The sequence below is a fragment of the Larus michahellis genome, chromosome 1 (genome assembly GCF_964199755.1).
Source record: "Larus michahellis chromosome 1, bLarMic1.1, whole genome shotgun sequence".
Classification (NCBI taxonomy): domain Eukaryota; kingdom Metazoa; phylum Chordata; class Aves; order Charadriiformes; family Laridae; genus Larus; species Larus michahellis.
In genome coordinates this window covers 48,338,621-48,351,173 of record NC_133896.1, presented here as the reverse complement: position 1 = coordinate 48,351,173, position 12,553 = coordinate 48,338,621, and the positions used below count along the sequence as shown (strand labels likewise).

Here is a 12,553-nt window from a genome sequence, read left to right as displayed (position 1 = left end):
AGAAACAACCATTAGATGAAACTGCTACCACAGAAGTGTCGATCACGGTAGGCAGCAGCAATCCTTCAGATTAAATGTGATAAATACCAGTGTTTACCTCCACCACAGAGTCTAGAAACAGCAGCCTGTTTTTATTTGTTAGGCAAGTACATCTGCCTCCTAAGAGATTAAGCTTCAGAATGAAGTCAGATTTCTCTTTAAAAACCCAGCAAAACTTGTGACCTTTGAGTTTACAGTTTATAACACAGGAGCTGTAATAAGGGAAACTTGTCATTACAACACCGTTGGGCACGTTACAGGCCGAAGGTGATGTATTCAAAATTTTATTGCAGAGTGCCTTCTAAAATTGTGCCTTCTCCCCCTTAGCTGTTCGATCTACTTGTAATTCTTAAACCAGGCCCTCTGAGATGCTTTAAAAACAACAGCATGCCACTGAAATGGTTTAACTCCTAGTTGTTCAGTTAGGCACATTTTAACATATGGAATGGTGACCCTTAAATGCGTACTGTTCTGTGTGTAAACTTTGTGTTTTATTGGCATTCATTCATATTTCTTGTGAAACAGCTGGTGAGTTCCTGTAGCCTTTCAAGTAGGTATGAGGGTCTGTCTTTTAAAGTAAGAAAACTGACTCTGCAGGGCAGGTGGCCTCGGACCTTTTCAGTGTGATTTCCAGGTCGCTTTCTCAGTAAAATTGCTTGCCATTATTATAATGTTATAAGCAACTTCCTCTGTCCCCCAGGAAAAATGTCATGTGATGGCTTGAAGCTGTGGAACATACACAGTGCTGTGGGTTTCAAACTAAAGTATGCAAAGGCATATTATATTTTTCAGTATCTTAAAAGCTGTTTTTTTGAAACAGATTAAAATGGCACAACAACTGAAAGATGGGGACAGTTTTTATCACTGCAACCTCTTGGTATGTCAATCTGTCCAGTCTTCATTGGACTAATTAGATTAAACAAAGGCTTTCCTGAGATAATCACTTTGCAAGCCTTTTCCTATGTTACAGCAACCAGCTTTAGTGTGTTGTTGAAGGTCAAATGCTAGTACCAGGTAATACTTAATATCTGAATGCAAAGTCTTCAAGCAGATGTAAAAATTAAATTGAATGGCACAGGATATATAATTGCTGGAGCTTTGGCTCTTGAGGTATGAGTTTGCTTAAGTGTTTTAAGATTTGATTTTCTTAATCAATATTAAGATGCATTTCCTGTAGATTGGTGAAGAGAGTATTAAATGCAAATTCAATAACAGGAGAGGCTTGGATAGGGCTCTAAGGTGTGCTAGGACCTGTGCATCTCGGCAATAGCATTTATACCACTCTTAAACTCTGCTGTTCACATTTGATTGTCAGTGTGTGGCCACTGCAAGCTGTCACTTCAAGGTAGCCTTAATTTTAAAGAAAGTACAACACAGATTACAGCTTTCTTCCAAACAAGGAATTTCTAAATTACTAATTCCTAAATACTTTCACCTACGAAGGACTATTTTTGGAGTAATTTTTGAAGCACACTTAATGTTCGGGCCTGCCTCAAAAGTAGCCGCTTTTGGGGGCGGGACAGGGGATTAACATGGGTTTATATTTAAGGTGGTGTTACAAGAACATTTCAAGAAACACATTACAGCTTCTAGCTTGGTCAGCACAGTATGTTCTGGTGGCACTAAATAGAGTTGTAATCTATAGTCTCTTCATGCTTTGGTAAACGTCTCTACATGTAGACTTCTGTTCAGAGCGTGTCCTTTTTCCAGGCCAACTACAGAGGCTCCTGAGGTTACTGAGCTTCTAATAACTGGTAAAATGATCTGGCCTTTGTTTCATGGGTTACGGTTTTGAATTATTGTCTTTGGTAACAAAGCACATTCACTTAGTGGTAAATACTAATTTGATTTGGTTAAGGAATTTAAGATGCAGTGCTTCTCGTAGGCAGCCGCTGTGACATGACATGTCAGTGAAGCCGTCGCAGTCGTGGAGCATCAGGGTCCTGTCAGGGACACTTCCACAAATACCTGAGTCCTGCCTATGGGAGTGTGTGCTGCTGCTACAGCAGGCTGCCTCTGCGGCACAGGATTTTCAGTCACTGAGTGTGACAGACAATAGCTTTGAAGTTGCTCCTACTCTCAGTGATATGTAAACAAAGGATTATCCAAAAGTTGATGTGCCTAATGAAAGACAGACTTCTCTTAATCATCTTCTGTGCAGCTTCTTTGAGCTGGACGCTAACATAACTTAAACTGAATTAAACTTTGAATAAGCGGGAACTTCAGCAGTGGTGTATAAGTGGCCTTTAGTTTCTGGAATTTAAATAGTGATATATTAGAAGATTGGAAGTTTGAGGCAAGTTGCTTTAAACTATAGTATTTAAGAGCTCGTGCTACTCAAATAATATATCTCAAATGGCTGCTGCAAGAATTAAGAATTCAAACACTAGTCAAAACAAATAAAATATTCCAGTAATTGAAGAGATAAATACTATTAGATTATCTATGCAGTTTAAAAATATGCTGTCTTTTATGGTACTTGAATTTCACTGTTTATAGTTGCATTATGCATCACCGCTTTGTTACAAAAGTGGACTGTTGGAACTTGCTGTAACAGGAAGTGATTGAATGTTGCAAGGTTTGACATCAAAACTGTATTAAGGACATTTCTTAAAGAAGGTTGTAGTGAGATTTTTCTGTAGGAATTGGCAAAGAAACTGTATTAAAAGTCTCTTCTGTACCTGTGTGCTGAGAGGCTTTTATACTGTCCGTTGAAATGCCTGGTAAAAATGGACGACTGCAGCAAATTCCTTCTGGTCTGATTTGGTGTAACAATTGCTAATCTAAGTTTTTATCATTTGGAGCAACACTGTTTTTGAATTCACTGAATTTGAAGAGTCTTTGCGGTGTTCCTCTCAATTTTCCACTGCTATTTCCTAACATGGGTGTGTCAAGTAGTCTGTGCCGCTGTCAGAGCTGATCTGCAGAGCCACACTGCCTGTGTAGTGTTAATGTCAGCTTATTGAACTTGTCTGTGAACCCGGGGGTCTGTTGGTACCTTTGGACATCACTGAGGTACTTGAGAACATCTGAGAACCCCTTTTAGTATAATCTGTTAGTAATAGCTAATCAGTGGACTGTTATGTCCTAACAAAAATGGATCCAGATGCATAGAGATGATAGAACTGAATGCAAAGCAGAGTAGGGGCTATGATTCAGCACTGTTATTGTTCTTCAGGTAACTTGCATATGAACACAAGTCTTGCTATGGTCCAGTATTCAGTCTCAAATCTTTTCGGTGCCGGACAAGCAGTGACTAGAGCTGCAGCTTTTCCTAACCTCACGTCTGCACTGGGATTTGGGTGTATTTGGGCCTCAAGTGCAGGGCTCCTGCTGGAGGCTTGAACAGAGCTTTTCTTAATTAAAATTAAATCAAGTTTGATGTAATTAGTGGTGGGGCATTCTGCTTGGTCTATTTTTGCCTAATTAGTAGCTGCAGCATCTTCTCCTTAGCTATACAAACACGTTTGCCTGATCTGCTTCTTGTTATACCGTCATAGCTTATGATCAGATGCCAATTGATAAATTCTCCTAGGCTACTAGTTGGTCAACAGCATCTGGCTTTTGGGCATTAAATGAAGAAGTTGTGTGGCTTTAAAGAGCACTCTTTTGTACATGATTTGCATGAATTTCTTCACTTACAGGATACTATAGCAGGACATGTTATAGTCAGCTGAAGAATGTGTGTTAATGAAAACCGCACCCTGGTGTGCCGGTCTATTGCCATGGACTCTTCAACTGTAGTAAATTTTTTTTTTTCTGCAAGTAGCAGAGAAAGCGATGAAGGTTTAAACTGAATTTTTAAACTTGGTACCTTGATGTTGTAGGATGTTGCAAGTTTTATGCAAATGAATATTAATTGCTTTATGCTTTTTGTTGTTCTCCAGAAAACAGCTATAGACAGTGCTTTTATAGGAATCTCCCAGTGATAGGAAAAGAAGAGTGGTGGCAGTTCTGCTGGAGATGAGACTCACTTGTGGTCAGGTGACATCCCTTCAGGGTCTTCTGAGCATTAGTGGTTGTTTTCAGTGCAAATACAGTACTGTGGCTCAGCGCTTGAAACGATAGATGGACTATAGCTGAAGCTGATTGTTTCCAGAGCAGAAAACTGAGACTTTCCTGGAACCAAGACCTTAGATTTTTGGTAATTAGGTGCTTATACCTGGACCTCAACATAGACACGGTAGTTCAGCTGAACTATCCTCTAACATTGTAGGGCAATAGCCAGAAATCTTTTTCTTCGCTGTTTTACTCTTTGCCTTCATAAAGCAATGCAGTCAGTGGTAACTGTTTCCCTTTGCTAGGCATATGACACCTGAGGGTCTTGTTGACCTGGAAGTGTCCAAATTATTGTTCATCTGAGCCTGACAGTAGTCACGTCTCATGGGGGAATATATTGTTACTTGTGCCCCATTATGTCGATAAAGCTGACTTACATGATCAGACTTCTGTCTTCTGCACACAGCAGATCTTTATATAGGCATGAAGTGTTTGTGCATTCACTATACTGTTGTGCAGATACATGGGTACATGCAAGATGTGTCAGCTGAGCAGGAATTAAATATAGAGTGCTTGGGCAGGTTAAGAATCCTGTGGGTAGATGTTAATTTCTCAGCTGCAGTGCTCTGATAATCAGATGGAAGAGCTGCTCTTAGTCTCCCTATCCCTTCTGTAGGAAAGCGGTATTGTGCAATTTTCCCGTCTGTTCAAGGAATTAAATGCAGATACTGTGGGAGGCTTGAGTTGTGATGAAATGGGCTGGAGGGGAGGCTAAAAGTGTTTGGACACGAAAATGCATTAATACCTAAGTCTGCCTGAAGATATACTCCTACTTACACTACAAAAGTACTTCACGCATGGGCTACCTTAGTGGTGAAACTGTTTACCTTGAGGTTTGCACAAATGAATTCATGGCAACGCACAAAAAGCTTGCTCATCCCAAACTGTAAGGTGACAGCTTTGGTGAAAAGTTGGGATTTTTAACTTGAGCATGTTCTTACCCCATGTGACATAAGTGGTAGATGCTTCAGCCTCCCTGGAAACAGATTTACTTCCAGGTGTTTTTAAGTTTCCTCTTGATGATGAACGGCATGGATATGCCAAGCAAAATGCAAGACTTAAAGGCAACAGCTATTCTAAGAAGTTAAGCAAGTATAATAATGCAAGGTTATTTTGGGATGGGAAACATCCATTTTATGCCTCGTCACTCTTGCCAGCTGAATGCTAACTAAAAATAGGAATATAGGAAATCTGAAGGAATTGTCCTTAAGCAGAAATTTGTTCTGTAACCTCAATACGAAGAGTAGGGTTGTTTTGCAATGTATTCCAGTATAGCTGTTATGTAACTCAATGTATATTTATTCTTTCCCTAGACTGTACATGCCATTTGGCTTGGGGAACAGAATGCGCCATGGGACAACCTCAAAGATATCTCTCCAGACGGGGTCTCTTACTTGGGTGATGTGTCTCCTCTCCTGACTGTCTTCATACCCAGAGGATTTATTTTCCTTTTGGAAATATTTTAAGTTGAAATCTTGTTCCTTTCTGGAAACTGTCTACGCTAAAGACTGCATGCATCATGGGTGATATGGCAAACAACTCCGTTGCGTACAGTGGTGTAAAAAATGCTGTAAAAGAAGCTAATCATGGAGATTTTGGAGTTACTCTTGCAGAGCTCCGTTCTCTTATGGAACTTCGAGCTACAGATGCACTGCATAAAATACAGGAATGCTATGGAGATGTACATGGCATCTGTACAAAATTGAAAACTTCACCAAATGAAGGTAAGTCAATTTTAACACTATTATTGAGGAAACTCCATTTAGGAAAAACCTTAGTCAAGCAAACTACATCTCTTTTAATATATCAAAGTTTTAAAAAGTATTTCACTTACCATAATAAAATACAGCTTCTTACTCCTCTAAGGCAGAGGTATTCACTGTTAATAAGTAAGCAAGAGTGTTTCAATTGGTCTGACTCATGTGAGATGTTGGATTAGTAGTGAAGTTGCACTTTCCCATAAAGTTAATTGGCGTAGGCATCCACGTATGGAATAGCAATGCAACATAGCAATGTTTAACTTACTGTGAAAGTGTAAGTTTTGTGAATAGCTCATATAACCTATAATTCGCAATTCAGATCATGCTGTCATAGAACACAAGGTTTTAATAGCCTAATGCAGGGCTTGCTTATGCTTCTGTGTTGCTACCTAGTTCTTATATTCTCTGATGCAACAATTTTTAAAACTTACATATGTTTTCTATTTGTTGAATTGAATTCGTAATAGCAGGATCTAGTTTTTAAGTCTATAGTATTTCTGTAGATTTCATTTGATCCATGCAAAATAACAATACAGCTTTAGGCACTAAGAGGTACTGTCACTATTGGTAGTAGGTTTGCAAAGTGATCACACAATCTTATCCTCTAGAAACAGCATCTTTAAAAAAGTCTTTGCCGTGTTGGACTTGGTGGCATTCTTGGCTACCTGATGTTTTGCTCTTTATAGAGTTATTACTCCAAGATAAACTGTACAAATGTGAAGAAGGAAATAAATGTATCAAGTCTCCTTCCTGAAAGGTTTCCGGAAGTTTTCCTTAAGATCTGTCCCTCTCTTACTACTTTCTTCCAATGTGAATGAAAGCTATAAGCTTTAATTTGTGAAAGATGCAAGTCATATTGCTTAAGTTATCTAAACTGTAGTATCCTGTACAAATGTTTTTACATATTTTTATCCAATATAAAAATGTAACGTATCTAACTTCAAATAAACTTAACGTGAATGCCTGCTGTTGATAGTGATTGAGAAGTACCAAAATCAAGATTTTTGCCAGATCGTGGTGTCTCCGTATTTAAGCACTCACAAAGATTTCAACCAGTGTGTTGTCGTGCTGGTAGCAGTAAAGTACCTGCGGTTTTAATCCTGTAGAGCTGTTATTTTCCGTTCTTCAGAAATGCTATGGAAAGGCTTCTCTCCTTGGATCAGGAGCAGACTACTAATGCCATAAGGTATCTTGGGTACATCTGCATTTAGCACGTTTTCTCTTGATCTTGGTCTTGATCTTGATCTTTGGCTTTTGAAGCCAAACTCCTGACTTCCAGGCTCCTGAAATTATCTCGGTAGATGAACTGGGTTCCTCTTACCAAACTGAAAGTAGCCAGCTCTCATACCTGACCTAACAGTGAATGGGAGTAAACCAGTTTTAGGCTGAAGAAGAAATTTTTAAAACATGAAGAGTGCAAACTTCTGTTCCTTGGCATCAGTGGAGTTAAGAAGTTTTTAGTGCACGTGTGTGAAGCGCTGCTGTGTACGAGCAGTGTAACACCTCCTCGCTAAGAGCAGCAGTCTCTCGGTACTCTGTTGACCTGTTGCATAGTATTGGAAGGCAGGTTCCTTTCTCAGTGAAAAGGGCTGTAGTTTTCTAGAGTCAGGAGCTGAACTGAAAGTTGAATCCTGTTTTACAGCAATCAGCAAGTTTTAAGGCCCATTATTACTGCAGGCTAGGTGGGCATATGATTGTAGACGGCCACGATGCAGTAAGCACCAAATACCTGGTATACTGAAGGATTCGCTGTGTGTCCCTTAAAGTAACAAGTGGGTTTAACACATGGGAATGATGAGTGTCAGGGTACTGAAACTAGAAAGGGTTAGATGCCCTAGATCCTGCTGTACTGAGGACTGCGCGATCAAGGCCTTTCCCTTTCAAAAGGAATTGACATTTAGATGTACTGTCCTGCAATCAGTTAAATACAATCACTAACATGATAAAAGGGCACCATCTTTTTTTTCTTGTGGGAGAGCAGCTCATAAGCACAGCAAGGCCTTGGCAGTTGATTGTGATAATTAGCTCAGAAAAGGTTAAGTAAGATGAGTTAGAGCAGTGTCCTCTACAAAGGTGTCATTTAGGCTCTGAATCACTCCATAAACCTTTAGAGAACCAGCCTCTCTGTCAGGTGAGCTGCTACAAATTTCTCTGAGGTAGTACTGGAGAGTTCTTGTAAAAGTAGAACTAGATCTCCTCTTTTGTCAAATTCAAGTTGTAAGTATAGAGATGGAGACATTTCTAATGGAGAGAATCTAGGCAAGATCTTTGCAGAAAACTGCTATGTGACTAGGTCTGGCTCTCTAAAATCTTGTGTGTACACTTGCAAGGCCCTATGACACGTCTTCGTCTTCAGAAGCTTTCTTTATGATACGAAATGCTGACTCATGTAATCACTGGGCGCTTCATGGCAAAAGTACCAGGTAGTTCCAAAATGCCATGCGGTGGATGAGTTCAGCTTGTATAATTTCGTACTTTGAAGTTGTTGACAATGTAAGGCAATGTCTGTTTTCAGGCAAAATCTGTATCAGACCTAACTGATTTGAAAAGAGAAATGGGAACTGTCCTTTACCAGTGATATTTTTATTATTAAAATAATTTAATGATAACCATTGATATTTCCACAGATCTACATCGTTTTCATTGTCTAGTAACTTCTAGATTTTTAATAAAATTTGTGTATGAAGCTTTAACTAGTCCGTTGCCTAATACTTTTCAAACTTAACCCCACGTAACACAAATCACCCTAGTTAAGATACGTAGTAAACAATATAATGGCAGTAGTTTCAACCTTAGGACTCTAGATTGTAAACTACGAAGTTGCCAGCTGCATGGTAAACGTAGCAAGTTCAGCAATGGTGTATGGTGGTAGTATGGCAAACACTAAAAATACAAATGCTTTTTGTCTTTGCTAGGCTTATTTACTAATCTTCACTAAGTGGTTGTGATAGTAGCTTGACTTTATATAGCCTTGTTGGAAAATGCTCTTCGTTCTTCAAAGACCATTGCTGTATGCTTTTGATGTTCTGCATCCTGGTACCCTGTGAAGGGAGGAAGAAAGTGGTCCCACTGACAATAAGTAAATAATCTTCCAGACTCTGCCATGCTAAAAGGAAGAGATAGATGGTACCTGTTGCAGAATAGCAATATGGTCTAGCCTTTTGGAATGGCCAAGCTGTCCTGAGTTTCTCAATCCTCTCCTATAGCTTTATTTTTTCAAAATGGTCTTACAGTGCTCTTTGAGTTGAGTGAAAGTAAGCACCTCAGAGCTTGAACTTCAAGAAGTGTAGTGTTATGGCTAGCCACTAAAATTACTCCTTTGTATTAAACCTCCAAGCCTGTGAATTCAATGTGAATCTAAGAGTGTTTGAATAAATCTGATTTATTATATACAGTAAGTTTAATTTGTTTCACTTTTGAAAAGACTTGCACTCCATATTTTGCTTTTCAGTTAAGTGATTACATAGCAGTTGTTAGTATTTAAAACTGAGCTTTGCAGTTCTGTAGTCTTTGGAAAGTGTCGTGAAATACCATGTGATGGTTCTAGGAAGTGTCTGCTAGAGGTGTTAAATACCCCACTTACGATGCAAGCCAGTTGCAGAGGATGCAAGAGGTTCTTATTGATTACCTGGTGTGTTTGCAATGCTTTTATCACTAAGCAGTTGGGTTAACTACTAAAAAAACTGCTACTAGGAAAATTGTTGTATTTTAAGTAGGTGACAATAACCTTGGGGGCAATACGATTGCAGTATCCAGATCTTTGCTCTGAACATGGCTGGACGTTTGGACATTTTGCTTTGAAAAATGAGCTCTGAATGGCAGGTTAGGTAGCTGGAAACTGTTGAAGGAGTAAACAGGAGGTGTACTTACAGAAGATTTTGAGTGCACGACCTTGCACTGAATCACGGAATCACGGAATCTTCAGAGTTGGAAGGGACCTCTAGAGATCATCTAGTCCAACTCCCCTGCTAGAGCAGGATTGCCTAAAGCACATCCCTCAGGGCTGCATCCAGGCGGGTCTTGAAAATCTCCAGAGAAGGGGACTCCACAACCTCCCTGGGCAGCCTGTTCCAGTGCTCTGTCACCCTCACTGTAAAGAAGTTTTTCTGTGTATTTGAACGGAACTTCCTGTGTTCTAGCTTGTGCCCATTGCCCCTTGTCCTGTCACTGGGGACCATTGAAAAGAGCCTGGCTCCGTCCTCCTTAAACCCACCCTTTAGATACTTGTAAACATTAATCAGGTCCCCCCTCAACCTTCTCTTCTCCAGGCTAAAGAGTCCCAGCTCTTTCAGCCTTTCCTCATAAGGGAGGTGCTCCAGTCCCATAATCATCTTGGTTGCCCTACGCTGGACTTGCTCCAGTAGTTCCCTGTCCCTCTTGAACTGGGGAGCCCAAAACTGGACACAGTACTCCAGTTGTGGCCTCACCAGTGCAGAGTAGAGGGGGAGAATGACCTCCCTCGACCTACTGGCCACAGTCTTCCCTATGCAGCCCAGGATGCCATTGGCCTTCTTGGCGACAAGGGCACACTGCTGGCTCATGGATAATTTGCTGTCTACCAGGACCCCCAGGTCCTTCTCCTCGGAGCTGCTTCCCAGCATGTCCGCCCCTAACATATACTGGTGTTTGGCATTCTTCCTTCCCAGGTGCAGGACCCTACACTTGCTTTTGTTGAACCTCATTAGGTTCTTCTCTGCCCAGCTCTCCAGCCTGTCCAGGTCACGCTGGATGGCAGCACGGCCCTCTGGAGTGTCATATACTGGTGTCATATTCTGGAGTGAATATACTTGGTATTCCTTTATTTTTAAGGACTTGGCTAACTCTTGAAGCATGTAGTGCCTTTTAGTGAAGGTCCCTCACTCTTGCCTGCTAGTTACTGTTCCTTAAGGATGGTACAAGAGTTGAGGCTCTGAAAGAAACATGCCATATTAGAAAGAAGATAGGTACAAAACTGAGGTGACAGACCCTGCACAGTGTTAAATATGGGCTCTACATGAAAGGAGATAGAAAAAGAAGATTCAAAAGAGCAAACAACTGCTGTCCAGGTGGAAGCAGCACCATTAAGTGCCTGGAGAGCTTCACCAGCTTTTAATAGTATTTTATATTATAATTAAATAATACACAAACACAACATTTATAGTCTTTTATTTTATTGATATATTAAATATTTCATTATAAATGTTACATTAATTGTAGGATCCTAGGATGTTATCTCTGAATACAGAATCCCTACAGTGGGAACCAGAGCTGGCTTCACAGGCTGTGGTCTTGCTAAAGCTCCATGGTGCTACTCAGTCTCGATAGTAGTAACTCTGCTAATGATGTTGTCTTGAAAACTTGTTTACTTTTTACGAAGGTATGTCTGTTACTATTAATTCTGTTGCTATGTCATATTAAGTGCAAGTAGGTAGACCATCAACTTACTTTATATTGGCAGAGTGTGAATTATAAAATATAGCTGATTTTCTGTAGTGACTCAGAGTTAGTGATAATACTTATGAAATTATACTTGAGATATGGCTTTTCAGAATTGTTACTGAAATATGGAGTGGGACTTCGCTCTGTGAATGGGAAACCTCAGTCACTTCTAATGGGAGGGTGAAATGCAAATAAGTGTCACTAACTTTGTCTTATTATTAAATAGGTTTAAGTGGAAATCCAGCAGATATAGAAAGGAGAGAAGCAGTTTTTGGGAAGAACTTTATACCTCCTAAAAAGCCAAAAACATTTCTTCAGTTAGTATGGGAAGCACTACAGGACGTTACACTAATTATATTAGAAATTGCAGCCGTAGTATCCTTGGGCCTTTCTTTTTACCAGCCTCCGGGAGGAAATGAATCACGTAAGTAAACTTTTTAAAAAGTAGGTCTCTACCTGTATTATACTACTGACTTTTACAGTCCAACATGCCTGTACTGTAAATCTGATTGGAGACTGTAAGTCAGTGGAAAAGCAGCTTATTGTTTTCTTTTTGAGAGAATGTTACTAAAACTCTAGCTTGCCTTAAAAGGGCAACATGAGAGATTTCCCTTATCATGATCTGGTATCACTCTGACCAAAATAATGCCAAAGGTAAAGTGCAAGCAGCAGGAGCAAGGACTTGTCTTAGATCCTGTCATGTTTCTGTGCAAGTGGTTTTTTTTAGCTTTGCCTCAAATATTTAAGCAATTTATTATTTGCGGTCATGTGCTTTCTTTGGGGAGTCAGCAAGTCTTAAATTTTCCTTGATTTGCAATATGACACTGGTAACTTTCTAATTTAAGAAATTAAGCTATATTTGTACTTCTAAATGGAAGATGAAGGGATCTGGCCTTCATTGAACTGAATTTTTGCAATGATATCTGACTTGCTAATATAAAGTAGGAAATGCTGAGAAAGCAGAAGGTTGTTAACTAATTGTCTAGCGTGGCTTTCTTATGCCATTATTAAACAGGATAATAAAGACACATAACTTTCTATATCAACTTTTCTTACGTTCAGATAAGCAGGGATGTAAATTCTAGGTGGTTTAACTTCCCTGAGCTGCTCTAGCTTTCAGATTCTTTAGCTTTGTCTGTGTTACCTTTACTGAAAATAAATGTAAAATTGCAAAGAAGGCTAGCATGGAAAATGTTTAGCAGCTATTAGAAGTTTTTCTGTTTGGCAAAACTTTTTTTTTTTTTTGGTTGAAATAACTATCTGCTTGAACTTTCTTA

At 39.6% G+C, this 12,553-nt stretch overlaps 1 protein-coding gene across 3 annotated transcripts in view; it reads left to right on the top strand.

Moving 5' to 3' along the window:
* ATP2B1 (ATPase plasma membrane Ca2+ transporting 1) overlaps positions 1-12,553 on the top strand; it is a 63,744-nt gene that overhangs the window by 22,452 nt on the left and 28,739 nt on the right. For all 3 annotated transcript variants that reach the window (XM_074574813.1, XM_074574822.1, XM_074574810.1), the window contains exons 2-3: positions 5,412-5,822; positions 11,503-11,700. In XM_074574813.1, coding sequence (XP_074430914.1) covers positions 5,618-5,822; positions 11,503-11,700 — 403 coding nt within the window. In that variant the 5' untranslated portion in view covers positions 5,412-5,617. The remainder of the gene's footprint in view (positions 1-5,411; positions 5,823-11,502; positions 11,701-12,553) is intronic.